Source organism: Vombatus ursinus, unplaced genomic scaffold, assembly GCF_900497805.2.
Source record: "Vombatus ursinus unplaced genomic scaffold, bare-nosed wombat genome assembly UNPS02010548.1, whole genome shotgun sequence".
NCBI classification, from domain to species: domain Eukaryota; kingdom Metazoa; phylum Chordata; class Mammalia; order Diprotodontia; family Vombatidae; genus Vombatus; species Vombatus ursinus.
In genome coordinates this window covers 19,551,488-19,564,939 of record NW_020950326.1, presented here as the reverse complement: position 1 = coordinate 19,564,939, position 13,452 = coordinate 19,551,488, and the positions used below count along the sequence as shown (strand labels likewise).

At 35.8% G+C, this 13,452-nt stretch overlaps 1 protein-coding gene across 2 annotated transcripts in view; it reads left to right on the top strand.

Moving 5' to 3' along the window:
* Positions 1 to 11,479, top strand: part of PLEKHB2 (pleckstrin homology domain containing B2) — a 46,524-nt gene extending 35,045 nt beyond the window's left edge. For both annotated transcript variants that reach the window (XM_027854726.1, XM_027854727.1), the window contains one exon: positions 7,168 to 11,479. In XM_027854726.1, coding sequence (XP_027710527.1) covers positions 7,168 to 7,304 — 137 coding nt within the window. In that variant the 3' untranslated portion in view covers positions 7,305 to 11,479. The remainder of the gene's footprint in view (positions 1 to 7,167) is intronic.
* Positions 11,480 to 13,452: the final 1,973 nt, after the last annotated feature.

Genomic DNA, 13,452 nt, shown 5'->3' with positions numbered 1-13,452 from the left:
TAAGTAAATTTATAACCTAGTTGAGGAGACAACTTGAAAATCATCTAGTCGAGGCTTCTTGAGAACTTTTGTATGTGAGAGAAACTGAGAGCTGCTCTAATTCAACAAACATGTTTAAGTTCCTGTTATGTGTAAGACATTGTACTAGGCATGGGGCGAAGACAAAATGAAATGATTTCTGCCCTCAAGGGGCTTATCTTCTATTGGCATACACAGTACTCAGATAAATACAAGCTTATTTGGAGGAAGAGAGCAGCAACAAATTGGAGGATCAGGAAAGACTTTGCATAGGAGTTAGCATCAGAATTGACCCTTGAAGGAAACTTAAGAATTCTTTTTAAAGAAAAAAAATTGTTATCTTTTGCATTGTATCACTTTCATTTCCAAAGATTTCCCTTCTCTCCTTCCTCCTCAGAGAACTACCAGCCCTTTGTAATACAAAATTTAAAAGGGAGAAAGAAGAGACAGTTGAGCAAAACTCACCAACAGCTCAGTCAAGTTTAACAGTATATATAATATCTCCCTTCCCCTCCAATTCCCACAAACACCTTTGTCAGAAACTAAGAATTCTAAAAGGTGGAACTGATCTAGTGCATAGCATGCATGAAGGCAGTCTGTGGGAAGACGTGGTGATGGGAGATGGAATATTGAATTCAGGGAATACCTAGTATGTCATTTTCCTGGAATGTTAAATGCATCTAGGAGAATAATGTGAAATAAGTGAATAAAAGTAGGTTGGATCCCAATTTTAGAAGGCTTTAAACACCAGGTTGAGGTTGAGATTATTTTGGCAGCCATGTGAAGAATGGATTGAAGAAGGGAAAGCCTGGAAGCAGGAAGACCATTTAAGAAATTATTATAATAAGGGGGCAGAGCCAAGATGGTGGAATAAAAGCAGGGACTCGCTTGAGCTCTCCCCCAAACCTCTCCAAATACCTGTAAAACTGGCTCTAAACAAATTCTAGAACAGCAGAACCCTCAAAAAGACACTGGAAGCAGAACCCTACCTTAACAAAGAGTTTAAAAGTCAAGTAATTGGTGGGGAAAATGAGCAAGCAGCAGAAAAATACTCGGATTATAGAATCTTACTTTGGTGACAAAGAAGATCAAAACATACAACCAAAAGTAATCCAAAGCCTCCAAGAAAAATATGAATTGGTCTCAGGCCATGGAAGAGCTCAAAAAGGATTTTGAAGAGCAAGTAAGAGAAGTAGAGGAAAAATTGGGAAGACAAATGAGAGTGATGTAAGAAAATCATGAAAAATGAGCCAACAGCTTGCTAAAGGAAACCCCCCAAAATGCTGAAGAAAATAACACCTTAAAAAACAGACTAACCCAAATGGCAAAAGAGGTCCAAAAAGCCAATGAAAAGAATACCTTAAAAAGCAGAATTGGCCAAATGGAAAAGGAGGTCCAAAAGCTCACTGAAGAAAATAATTCCTTAAAAATTAGAATGGAGCAAATGGGAGCTAATATTTTTATGACAAATCAAGAAACAATAAAACAAAACCAAAAGAATAAAAAACTAGAAGACAGTGTGAAATATCTTATTGGAAAAACAATGACCTGGAAAATAGATCCAGGAGAGAATTTAAAAATTATTGGACTACCTGAAAGCCATGACCAAAAAAAAAAAGAGCCTAGGCATCATCTTTCAAGAAATTATCAAGGAATAAGAACTCACTATTTGACAAAAACTGCTGGGAAAACTGAAAAATAGTATGGCAGAAACTAAGCATAGATCAACATCTTACACTGTATACCAAAATAAAATCAAAATAGGTACACGATTTAGATATAAAAGCTTATACTGTAAGCAAACTGAGAGAACTAGGAATAGTTTACCTGTAGGATTTATGTAGAATGGAAAAATTTGTGACCAAACAAGAGATCGAGAACATTATGAAATGCAAAATGGATAATTTTGATTACATTAAATTAAAAAGTTTTATCAAACAAAGCCAATGCAGTTAAGATTAGGAGGTAAGCAGAAAACTGGGGAAAGAATTTTTACAACCAATGTCTCTGATAAAAGCCTCATTTCTGAAATATATAGAGAACTGAGTCAAATTTATAAGACTACAAGTCATTCCCCAATTGATAAATGGTCAAAGGATATGAATAGGCAGTTTTCAGATGAAGAAATTAAAGCTATCTGTAGTCATATGAAAAAATGCTTTAAATCACTATTGATTAGAGGAATGCAAATCAAAACAACTCTGAGGTACCACATCACACCGATCAGATTGGCTACATGACAAAATAGAAAAATGTTAAATGTTGGAGAAGATGTGGAAAAATTGGAACACTAATAATACATTGTTGGTGGAGTTGTGAACTGATCCAACCATTCTGGCGAACATTTTGGCTAACATGACAAAAAAGGAAAATAATGCTGGAGAAGATATGGGAAAATTGGAACACTAATGCATTGTTGGTGGAGTTGATCTAACCATTCTGGAGAGCAATTTGGAACTATGCTCAAAAGGCTCTAAAAATACCACTTTTAGATTTGTATCCCAAAGAGATCATAGAAATGAGAAGAGGACCTACATGTACAAAACGATTTATAGCAGCTCTTTTTGAGGTGGCAAAGAACTGGAAATTGAGGGGATGCCCATCAGTTGGGGAATGGCTGAACAAGTTGTGGCGTATGGATGTAATGGAATACTTTGTGCTATAAGAAATGATGAGCCAGTGGACTTCAGAAAAAATTGCAAAGACTTATATGAACTAATGCTGAGTGAAATGAGCAGAACTAGGAGAACATTGTACACAGTAACAGCCACAATGTGTGATGACTCACTTTGACAGACTCATCTCCTCTCAGCAAATGCAAGGATCTAAGACAATTCCAAAGGACTCATAATGGAAAATACTGTCCACATCCAGAAAAGGAACTATGGAGTCTGAAGGCAGATCAAAATACATGATCTCTCTCTCTCTCTCTCTCTCTCGCTCTCTCTTTTTGTTTCTTCTTTCTCATGGTTTCTTATAGTGGTTCTAATTCTTCTTTACAACATGACTAATGTGAAAATAGGTTCATATCAGATTGCATGCCATCTTGGAGTGGGGGGGAAGGGAGAGATGGGGAGAAAATTTGGAACTAAAATCTCATGGAAGTGAATGTTGAGGTGAATGTTGAAAACTAAAAATAACCAAATTTTTTTAAAAAAAGAAATTATGAAGGAAAGCTGCCCTGATATTCTAGAACTAGAGGGTAAAATAGAAATTGAAAGAATTCATCAATCACCTCCTGAAAGAGATCCTAAAAGAAAACCTCCTAGGAAATATTGTAGCCAAATTCCAGAGTTCCCAGGTCAAGGAGAAAATATTGCACGCAGCAATTTGGGTATAGTGGACACAGTCAGGGTAACACGAGATTTAGCAGCTTCTGCATTAAGGGATCAGAGGGCTTGAAATATGATATTCAGAGGTCAAAGCAGCTAGGATTAAAACTAAGAATCTCCTACCCAGCAAAACTGAGTATAATTATTCAGTGGAAGAAAATGGATATTCAGTGAAATAGAGGACTTTCAAACATTCCTGATGAAAAATCCAGATCTAAATAGAAAATTTGACTTTCAAATACAAGACTGAAGAGAAGCATGAAAAGATAAATAGGAAAGAAATCATAAGGGACATATTAAAGTTGAACTGTTTACATTCCTGCATGGAAAGGTGATATTTTAACTCATAAGACCTTTCTCGTTATTAGTGTAGTTGGAGGGAATATATATAGACAGAGGGCACAAGATGAGTTGAATATGAAGGGATGATACCTGAAAAGTAATATATTAAGGGATGAGAGAGAGAAATGTGCTAGAAGGAGAAAGGGAGAGGTAGTTCTTCTCATTCAGAAATATTTCAGTCTCAACACTGGACCCCTAGAATAGAATTTAAAAAAAAACCCAAAACTATTTTTCTCTTATTTTCTCATTTTAATGCAACAGATATGCACTGATTTAAACAAAAAAAAAAAAGATTTCAGTACAGCAATATACATGGCACCCAAAATGCTGTCAAGTTACAGTTGTGTCACTGTGATTTGTAGTGCACTGAACAGCAGCATTAAACTGTGATAGTGCCACATATGGTCTCTGTCACAGCTAGTCAACCCTGCGGCTATGGGAAAGCATATATAAACAGTACATAAACCTGAGCATGGCTGTGTTTTGATACAACTTTATTTATGGACATTGAAATTTTAATTTTATGGGGCAGCTAGGTGGCACAGTAGATAGAGTACCGGCCCTGGAGTCAGGAGGTCCTGAGTTCAAATCTTATCTCAGACCAAATACTTGACATTTACTAACTGTGTGACCCTGGGCAAGTCACTTAACCCCAATTGCCTTGCCAAAAAAAAAAAGATTTTAATTGTTTAACTCATCTTCACATGTCACAAAATATTATTATTTTGATTTTTTTAAAAAATCATTTAAAAATATAAAAACCACTCAGCCTGCAGGCCATACAAAGATAGGTGGTAGTTCAGATTTGGCCCTTGGGCTGTAGTTTGCCAACTCCTGGTCTAGGATATAGATGTAAAAGGTATTGTGAAAATGGAATTAATGAGACTCAGCAACTGATTGAATATAGGAGATAAGCGAGTGGAAAGAGTCGAGGATAACTGAAGTTATGAACTTAGTCCAGTGTTTTCAAGTCACTTTCAAGTCAGCCAAGGTCCTGTAAGACAGTATTAGAGCTGGTACCAGAACTCATGTCTCTTAATTCCTAATACCCTGCCTCCATTATACTCAACATTATATACAAATACAAGCATTTAGTAGCAGGATAAGGTAGTTACACAAAAGATCTTAGAAGGTAGTATATGAGTAAGTGCTAAATGTATAATGCTAACAAGTACAATAAAGATTTCAGAAGAAGAGATTGCTACTGGCTGAAATGGTCAAGGAAGACTTCATAAAGATGGTGGCTTGTGAGCTGAACCTTCAGCAATCAATAAGATTTGGGTAGGTAGGAGTGGGAAAGGCAGTCTTTCCAGGCTCGGGCAAAAATATGGAGGTGAGAATGTTAATAACATTTTGTAGGAGTGGTTAGTAGACTCATTAGTCTGAGTATAGAAAGAGAATTCAAGGCCAGAACATGGATAGCCATGGTTTTAACTTTTAGTTATGGGAAGCCATTGAAAGTTTTTGAAAAGTGAAGATTAATCAGTGGTATGTAGAATGAATTGGATAGGAGAGAGGCTGTAGGCAAAGATCTGTTCATGATAATGATCTTTCATTCCCACTACCATACTTTTACCTTTTGCTTCAATAATAATTTAATAGTATGAACAGTGATAGTATAGATTGTATAATATTTGATTGTTTAAAAGATTTTTAGGAAAAATATGTATTTTTTGCTGTTGGATATATAGTAAATGACTTCTATGTATTTAAAAACAAAAGCAAGTTATAGGAAGAGATTTAGTTTTAATTTAAAATTTAATTTGCATGATTGAAAGTTTCTGTTTTAAAGTTCATAACTGCTGTATTAAAGAATGATTCTTAGGTAATAATGGTTGAAAGTTTAATGAGTTTGCCCTCCTCTCTCCTTCTGTTATACTGCCAGTGGGCTAATTAACTTTCTAACCACTCTTTCATCTTTGGAATTTCTGTGGAATCCCTGGATTCTCTACCACTCTGCTCGTTTCTCATTTATTACTCTATTTGTTATCCTGATGGATCTGTGCTTAGCCAACTGTAGTAGAAAATAGAGGCTCAAGTGTTGCAGATACATTAAAGGTATGTTAGAGAAAATGGAGGAATACAGTGGAAGGAACATTGGATTTGGGAATCAAGTTCTGGGTTCTAATCTAATTACTGCCAGTGTGATTTTGGGCAACTCAATTTAATTGAGTAATAATTAGTCAGTAATTACTTAGTTTGCAGTAAAAATGAGGGGGTTAGACTAGATGATCTTTGAGTTTGCTTCCAGTTCTGAATCTCCAAGCCTTTGCAATTTATTTTTTTGGTTGGGTGGTTGGTAATAGTAGAGATTTTATTTGTCTTGAGTTGATGAGTTTGACTTTCAATTAGCATGAATTCGAAAGTGGGGGAAGTCAAGTATTGGAACTAAAGTGTTATCAAGCCTTTTTTAATTTCAATTTTGTTTTATTTTCAGTTCTGAGCTCTCCTCCTCCCTCCTCTTTTTTATTTTTTTCCCTTTTTTAGGCATTTGGGGTTAAGTGACTTGCCCAGAGTCACACAGCTAGTAAGTGTGAAGTGTTTTGGTCTGTGGCCAGATTTGAACTCAGGTACTCCTGACTTCAGGGCCGGTGCTCTATCCACTGTACCACCTAGCTGCCCCTTTCCTCCCTCCTTCTACTCCCCTAACAATTGAGAAGGCAAGAGAAACAAAACCCATTACAAATAGGGAAAACATATTCCTACATTTGCCATGTTCCCCCTCCCTTCCAAAGGAAAAGAAAAAATATGCTGCGATCCGCACTCTGATTAGTCAGTCCATCAGCTCCCTATCTGGAGGTGGATAGAATATTTCATCATGAGTCCTGTGGAATTGTGATTTACCATTGTGTTGATCAGAGTTCCTAATTTTTTCACAGTTGATTATCTTTGTAATATTGCTGTAACTGTATAATTTTTTTTTTCCTGCATCTGCTCACTTAACTTTGCATCAGTTTATATAAGTTTTCCTAGCATTTTTTGATACCAGTGAATCTGGCCTTTTGAAAATAGTAGTAGAGGGGTTGTGGAACACCAAAAAAGAGCCATCATCACTTTTACTCCATACTGGAAAGTTACAGCTTTCCTTGTATAGCCTAGACTATAGGAATATAGGCCATAGGTCAAACATTCTAATGGAAAATAACTGTTGGATCTGTTTGAAGGGAAGTCAGCTTTATTTTGTTGGTTTAAAAGGAAATGTGATGTCTTGGTATCTCATAAGGAAAAAGATATTTTGGTAAGGATTAGATATAAAATATCCCTGTCCTCTCTTGTTTTGTGTTCTTTTCTTTAACAATTAGGTTTTGCTGATACTTTTTGTTATTTTACATTAGTCATTTCTGTGTTTCCTCCACCAAAACATGTACACATTGAACTTGTTACCTTCAACAAAGGAAAATAGTTAAGCCAAACTAACCAGCATAGCAGCTTTGTCTGACAGTGTATGTAACATTCTGTTGTGCATCTTTTCTAGGACCTTATGGACAGCAGCCTGCCAACCATGTCATCATCAGGGAGCGTTACCGGGACAACGATGGAGACCTAGCTCTGGGCATGTTGGCTGGGGCAGCCACTGGCATGGCCTTGGGATCTTTGTTCTGGGTCTTCTAAGTTTCTCTACGTCTTTGTATTTGTAGCTTCCAAAACCTTATTTATTTTCTGTGTGCGATAATAATATATTTTGCAAGGTATTCCTGTTTTACTGTAAAGATTTTTAATGACAGTTACAATAGTACTTTTAAAATAGTGACATATTAATTATAATTAGTCAATATAAATTTCACAAGGCAGGATTGTAAGGGTGCAGTTCAGTTGAAATATGAATTAGAAGGATACTTGATCATTTCAAACTCTTTTGTGGAACTTAGTTGTATAAGGACTTATATGAGCTCATTCATTTTGAAGAACATTATCACTGCAGTGTTAAATGCAGAGCATAAGAGATAGCTTTTTCATCCATATTAGGAGTATACTGCTCATATAATGACCCCTGATTAGGTGATTATTTCTGGCGGGGAAAAACTCAATTAATCCAACTATTAACTCTCAACTTAAGAATTAACCATGGAACAGGCTGGGTGTTGCTGTTGGCATGGCAAGATGGTAAACTATGCATGATAAAGCAATATGGACTTTTTGCACTACACACTCCAAAGAATAGTCCCCAAGGTAGTCTCCATATACCTCTGTAGTTGGCTCTGTCATCATCCAGTGGTGCTCTACTGGCAGACCTGTTTTCTCTGTTGTGAATGGATTTATTGAATCCTAGATATTGGAACTGGTAAGTTTCTTCTAAAGAGCTGCCAGTCAGGACAGATTCTTGTCAGTAGGACTGGAAACCTACAGTTCTTTGACATAGTTCTCAACCATGGAGAGCTGTAAAAGCAGTTCAGAAGCTGAGGTGAATGGGGTTGTTTTTTTTTTTTTTTGGAAGTTGGTACTACCCATGCATTTAAAAGGTGACAGACATGACTTTTACCTTCTTTTATTTAACATGGTGAAAACATATTCAAAGTTCAGATCTCCATTGAGTGCATTTTTATGTTGTGTATCTGAGCCATCCACTCTCCTCTTGCCTTGTTTTGAAAAACATATATGTCACCAGCATACTAGTAGTGCTTTTGGTTTTATCTGGTTGGCCTGTTACAGAATATTGTTCTAAGGGTGGAACAGACTGAAGGCATTTGTAGTCAGTCAGAGTGAGGAGAAAGAATTAAAATCAGACTCAAGGTTATTAGTATAAATGTTGAGTTCTTGATCATTTTGCAGAGTTGAGATAAGGTGGAAGGATGAGGGAGGCTAATGGGAAGAATTAATGACAGAAAATGATTATAGAAATTAGTAAAGTGGTTTGCTTGAAAATGTGCAACTAAATCTGTATCTTGTTATAGATCTAATTAGATCAGTAAACAGATAGCTGATTTAGTCTTATTTCATGTGACTTTCCCCTAAAACTGTTATTTTTGCCAGTAACCTTTAACATACTTTGAAAAGATGTGTACTCTTCAATCCCATTTTAATTTTTGTGATAAAACTCTTAAGAGAGTTCGCCTCATCCTCATGAATGATATCTTTTTTCATGGACCATTTGGTAAAATCTGCTTTCCTTTACTTGAAAATTCAAAATGTTTTATTCTCCAAATCTATACTTATTTGAAGATGAGAAAGCAATAGGAGGGAAACAAAGGCTCAGGGAAATGTACATTGTTCTGAACAGCCATTCCAGAATTTTTAATGGTAGGATTGCCTCATGTGTAGATTTCACGTTTTTTTGTTTCTTATATTATCTGTAGTTCAGTTATTTTTGCTGCTTCCTAAATTTTTAATTGAAATTTACTTAATCTATTAGTTAATAAAACTGTATTTAAGGTATCAGGGAAATAGGATGAGAGCCATGTTTGTAATGTTAAAGTAACTCAAGATTGTCTTAGGTAGCACTTTGCAAGTGATGCTGTTATCTTTCTCTGAAAGATGTAAAAAGTTGATGATTCCACTGTCATGACTAACTAGAGTTATGTTAAAGGAATGTAAAGTAATTTAATATACATATAATAATCTGTGGAAAGATAGCTACTCTATTTGACCAAGTAGACTGGCACATTTATTCTCATTAATTCCCATTCAAAGCTTACAATTTGTGGATACGCTTGTTTGGAGCCCAGTTAATGAAATTATGTAAACGAATAAAACAACCAAAATCTAAAAGGTAAACCTAAAACACATCAGGCAGCTAATACCATACAGTGATTTGATCATTCCTTAATTCATTGAAGAAATATTTTGGAATGCCTGCCATGCGTAAGACAAATCTGTAGTTAGTCTTATATTATTTCCTAATTTATATGACTTTCCTTATTTTCTATGATATATGATTTATTTTAAACTAGTTTTAGAGTTTGAGATTTTCCCTTGTCATGGTATAGTGATGATAATTCCCATAAAGTCCATTCTTTGTCATGAATTCTGTTTTGTGTTTTGGATGACTGATTATATATCATTTTTTCTGTCTAATTAACTAGTTTGATGTCTTATGAAATTTAATACTCCATGTCAAATTGAAGGCCAAACCAGCTTTATAATGAACTCTTGGATTCTTGGCAGTTCCTGTAGGCCTTTTTTTTTTTTTCAAACTGGAGATGTCTGCTTCAGCTGACAGGAAATGTACATGAGTGCCATCTCACTTAATATTTGACAGTTGGGGGAGAAAGTCACATAAGGTCTGATTGTATAATTGATTGATGCTTTAAAATCATTGCTGTTAAGACTTTGAATTATATGTAATAAGAATGTTAAAATTACAATGATTTAGACAATGTAGTTTATGTGAATCCTCTAAAGTACTGTGAATTGAAGGGATATATTTGCAATAAAGCAGCTTTGAATGTTGCAGTGGGTTGGTTGTTAATATGAAACTCAGTGAAAGCACCATGTTACTGGCCCATTGTCTGCATTGTAGGGCTAAAATATCTGTAAATACACACTGTACTCTTATCCCATTATCCAGGGTATTTTATAACTCAAAGGACCAAAGGAAATGTAATTTCAGCATGTAATTTCCCTGACTCCCTTTGGCCTTGAATTGGAAACTCTATGATCGAGCATGAAGGCATTATTATGTTTTAGCCTGAGGGACTTTGGCCTTTAGGAGAGCCAGGTCTTTGAGTAAGCTTCTCTAAAGCTGTGTGTTTCATCGAGTTCCTCAGAAACTTCACAAGCATGTTTTCCCTTATCTTTGTGTAACTACTTGCATTCATGGTCACCAGATTTTAGAGGGATTGTTTAAGAAGGTAGCCTACCACACCATCATTTTACACACGGGAATACACAGGCCCAGAAAGGTAAAGAAAGTGACTTGTCCAAGATAATAATTAGCTGGTAACTGAACAGGGATAAGAGCCCAAATTTCCTAATTCCCAAGTCAATGCATTTTTCTATTTGTCAAGTGTAGCTAAGTTGTTAATGTTTGAGTTACTAGTGACTTTACCTTAATATGAAACAAATACAGTACATTGGACAGTTTCTAAAATCTCATTCTTATGTTTCTAATATTGTTGATACCAGCTTCCTGATAGTGCTTTTGATCAATTACCTTTCTGTATGGTGCTTTGCATAAATAATCCTAACTAAAGAGATTACCAAACTAAGAGGCTGTTTTAGTTTGTACATCTGGGAACATTTATTACCTTTTACATCCCTTACCTTCCCTTTGCATTTTTCTTTGTTTTAGGAAATTGTCCTGCCTGGAAAAAAAGCTGACCACTCATGTATTACACATAGTTATTCTTTATGTTGGCTCTAATGTATTGTTTCCTTGCTTTGTGTCAGGATTATGAGTCAGGTAAGGTAGAGTTGAACTGAGTAAGTTAAAGGGAAAGTATGTTTTTGACCTTGATGCAGATTTTCCCTCAGAACTCAGGGAAAATGGTCTAGATAGTAAAACATGGCTTCTCCAAACCCAGCTATCTGTCTCCTCAGAGAGAGTACAGTGTAGGTTTAAGGCAACTGAGTTAATAAAAGGGCAAAATGCTAGTTTTTGAGATATAATGCAAGTGATGCAAATTTTCTATCTTCATTATTCTGGATAATCTCTCCTCATCACAGCTTTTGCAGGCACTGTTTTAGAAAGCGGTGAAATCTCTTTGCCTGAGATTCTTTCCTGTGATTGCCATCTTACCTTCACCATATTGTTTCTGTTGTGCCCATGAAACCTGTTTTTCTTCTATGCGGAATATACATTTATGTAGAATATAGAGAAAATGTTAATAAAATGAGTGTTGAACTGCAAACTTGTGTGTTGTGATTTGTTTACTTGTCTGAATTCTTTATCTATACCTGTGTGTTCATTCCTCTTATTAAAATTAACATGAAAACAAGTGTATAAAGAATGAGTCACTAACCTGGAGGAGAATAGAGCTCATCTAGAGCTCTCATATCTATCTGTTCCCTGATTTCGCCTTACTATCTCTTGGTATCAGTCATCATCCCTTATGACTGATATTTATTCCCTCCACATCTTTGCCTGTTGAAATTATCTGTATTTCTTGGCTACATCACAAGTTACTGTATTGTGCCTGTTTTTGTACACGCTGATCTTATAAAGGGCTTTGTCAGTTTTTAGTTATTTATTTAGGATGATGTCTTGCACAGTTATTTGAAATTGACTTCTCACACTATCCTGTATACACATTGACCAAAATACTGAAGAATATAGGCCCTACATTCTAGAGTCTCCTTTACACTGGGGTGAGACATATTTAAGAGGGCTTTAAGAAAGAGGAGTAAAGGGGCAGCTAAGTGGCGAAGTGGATAGAGCACTGGCTCTGGAGTCGGGAGGACCTGAGTTCAAATGTGGCCTCAGAGCAAACTCTTGACACTTACTAGCTGTGTGACCCTGGGCAAGGCACTTAACCCCAATTGCCTAAAAAAAAAAAGTCAAAATTAAAGAAAGAGGAGTGAATCCAACAACAGATGGCATGATTTAAGACCTAGAAAATATGAAATTATATACATAGCCCCAAGGAAATTTAATTCTCTAAGAAAAAAATTACCAGGTCTTTCAAGACATTATTTGAGAGTCTCTTTTTGTTTGTTGTCAAACCCAAGCTACTGGCACTTAAACCTCTTTACAACCTGGTCCCATTTTGCCTTTCCAGCCTTTATAGTCATTATTCTCCACAAACCATGTTATTGAGCCAAACTGCCTTGGTGTTTTTTACGCAAGGATCTCTTTCTCTTGTTCTGCCCCCCACCATGCCTGGAATGAATGTACTTTCCCTTTACCTCTTAGACTCTTAGACTTCCTGGTTTTCTTTTTTAAGACTCATGTGCCACTACCTTCTCCGTGTAGTTTTTCCTGCTCTCCTAGTAGCTAGTGTGTCCTAAGGTTACCTTGTGTGTGTGTTATTTGTGTGTTTTGTAAAGACCTGTATATATGTGTGCTGTCACCCCCATTAGAATGTAAACTTAAGGCTGTGGACTTTTTTGGAGCCTAACACATAGTACATGCTTTATCAGTGCTTGTTTTATTTCATGTAGGATTCTGGAATGGATTTATAAAAAGTGACCTGAAGTGTTTATTCATGTTTTTGCAGTTTGTGGATGGAGGTGGATGACAACTTTTGAGTTTTTTTGACTTATAGTGCTCACTGGACTTTGCTATCAGCTGCATTGGGTGTTCCATAGGGAATGACTGCTCAGAAAGACAATTTTAAAAAAGTGATCATCACCTTCCATAAACATAATTAATGAATGATAAACAATGAGCGAAACCTACTTATAGACTCATTTTAAGCCAGCTGACCCAACAGGTTGTGCAAAAATTGCTAAGACCTGATTTATGTTGACATTTACATTAAAAAATAAATTGGAATTTTAATTGGTTCCATACATTATATGAGCTGTTTAAAACTCTTAGTTCACTTACATTTGCATAGCACTTATTCATTAATAAAATAAGGGGGCAGCAAATTACATGTAAATTGCTGGTTTATATGCACAATGTAAATACTGTGTCATAGAAGTTTTAAAAGTTACTCATTCATCACTGGGCAGTTGACTGGAGTGTAGTGGAAGGGCACTGGACAAGAAATTTAAAAAAAGAGGGTCCTTACCCTCTTTTAGTTATGTGTTAGTGGGCAAGTCATTTTCACTTTCTGGACCTCAGTTTCTTCATCTATAAAATGAGGTGGCTGGACTAGATGATGTCTAAGGCCCTTACCAGCTTTTTCTAATCTTAACTTTTTTATGTTGATTAATTTAG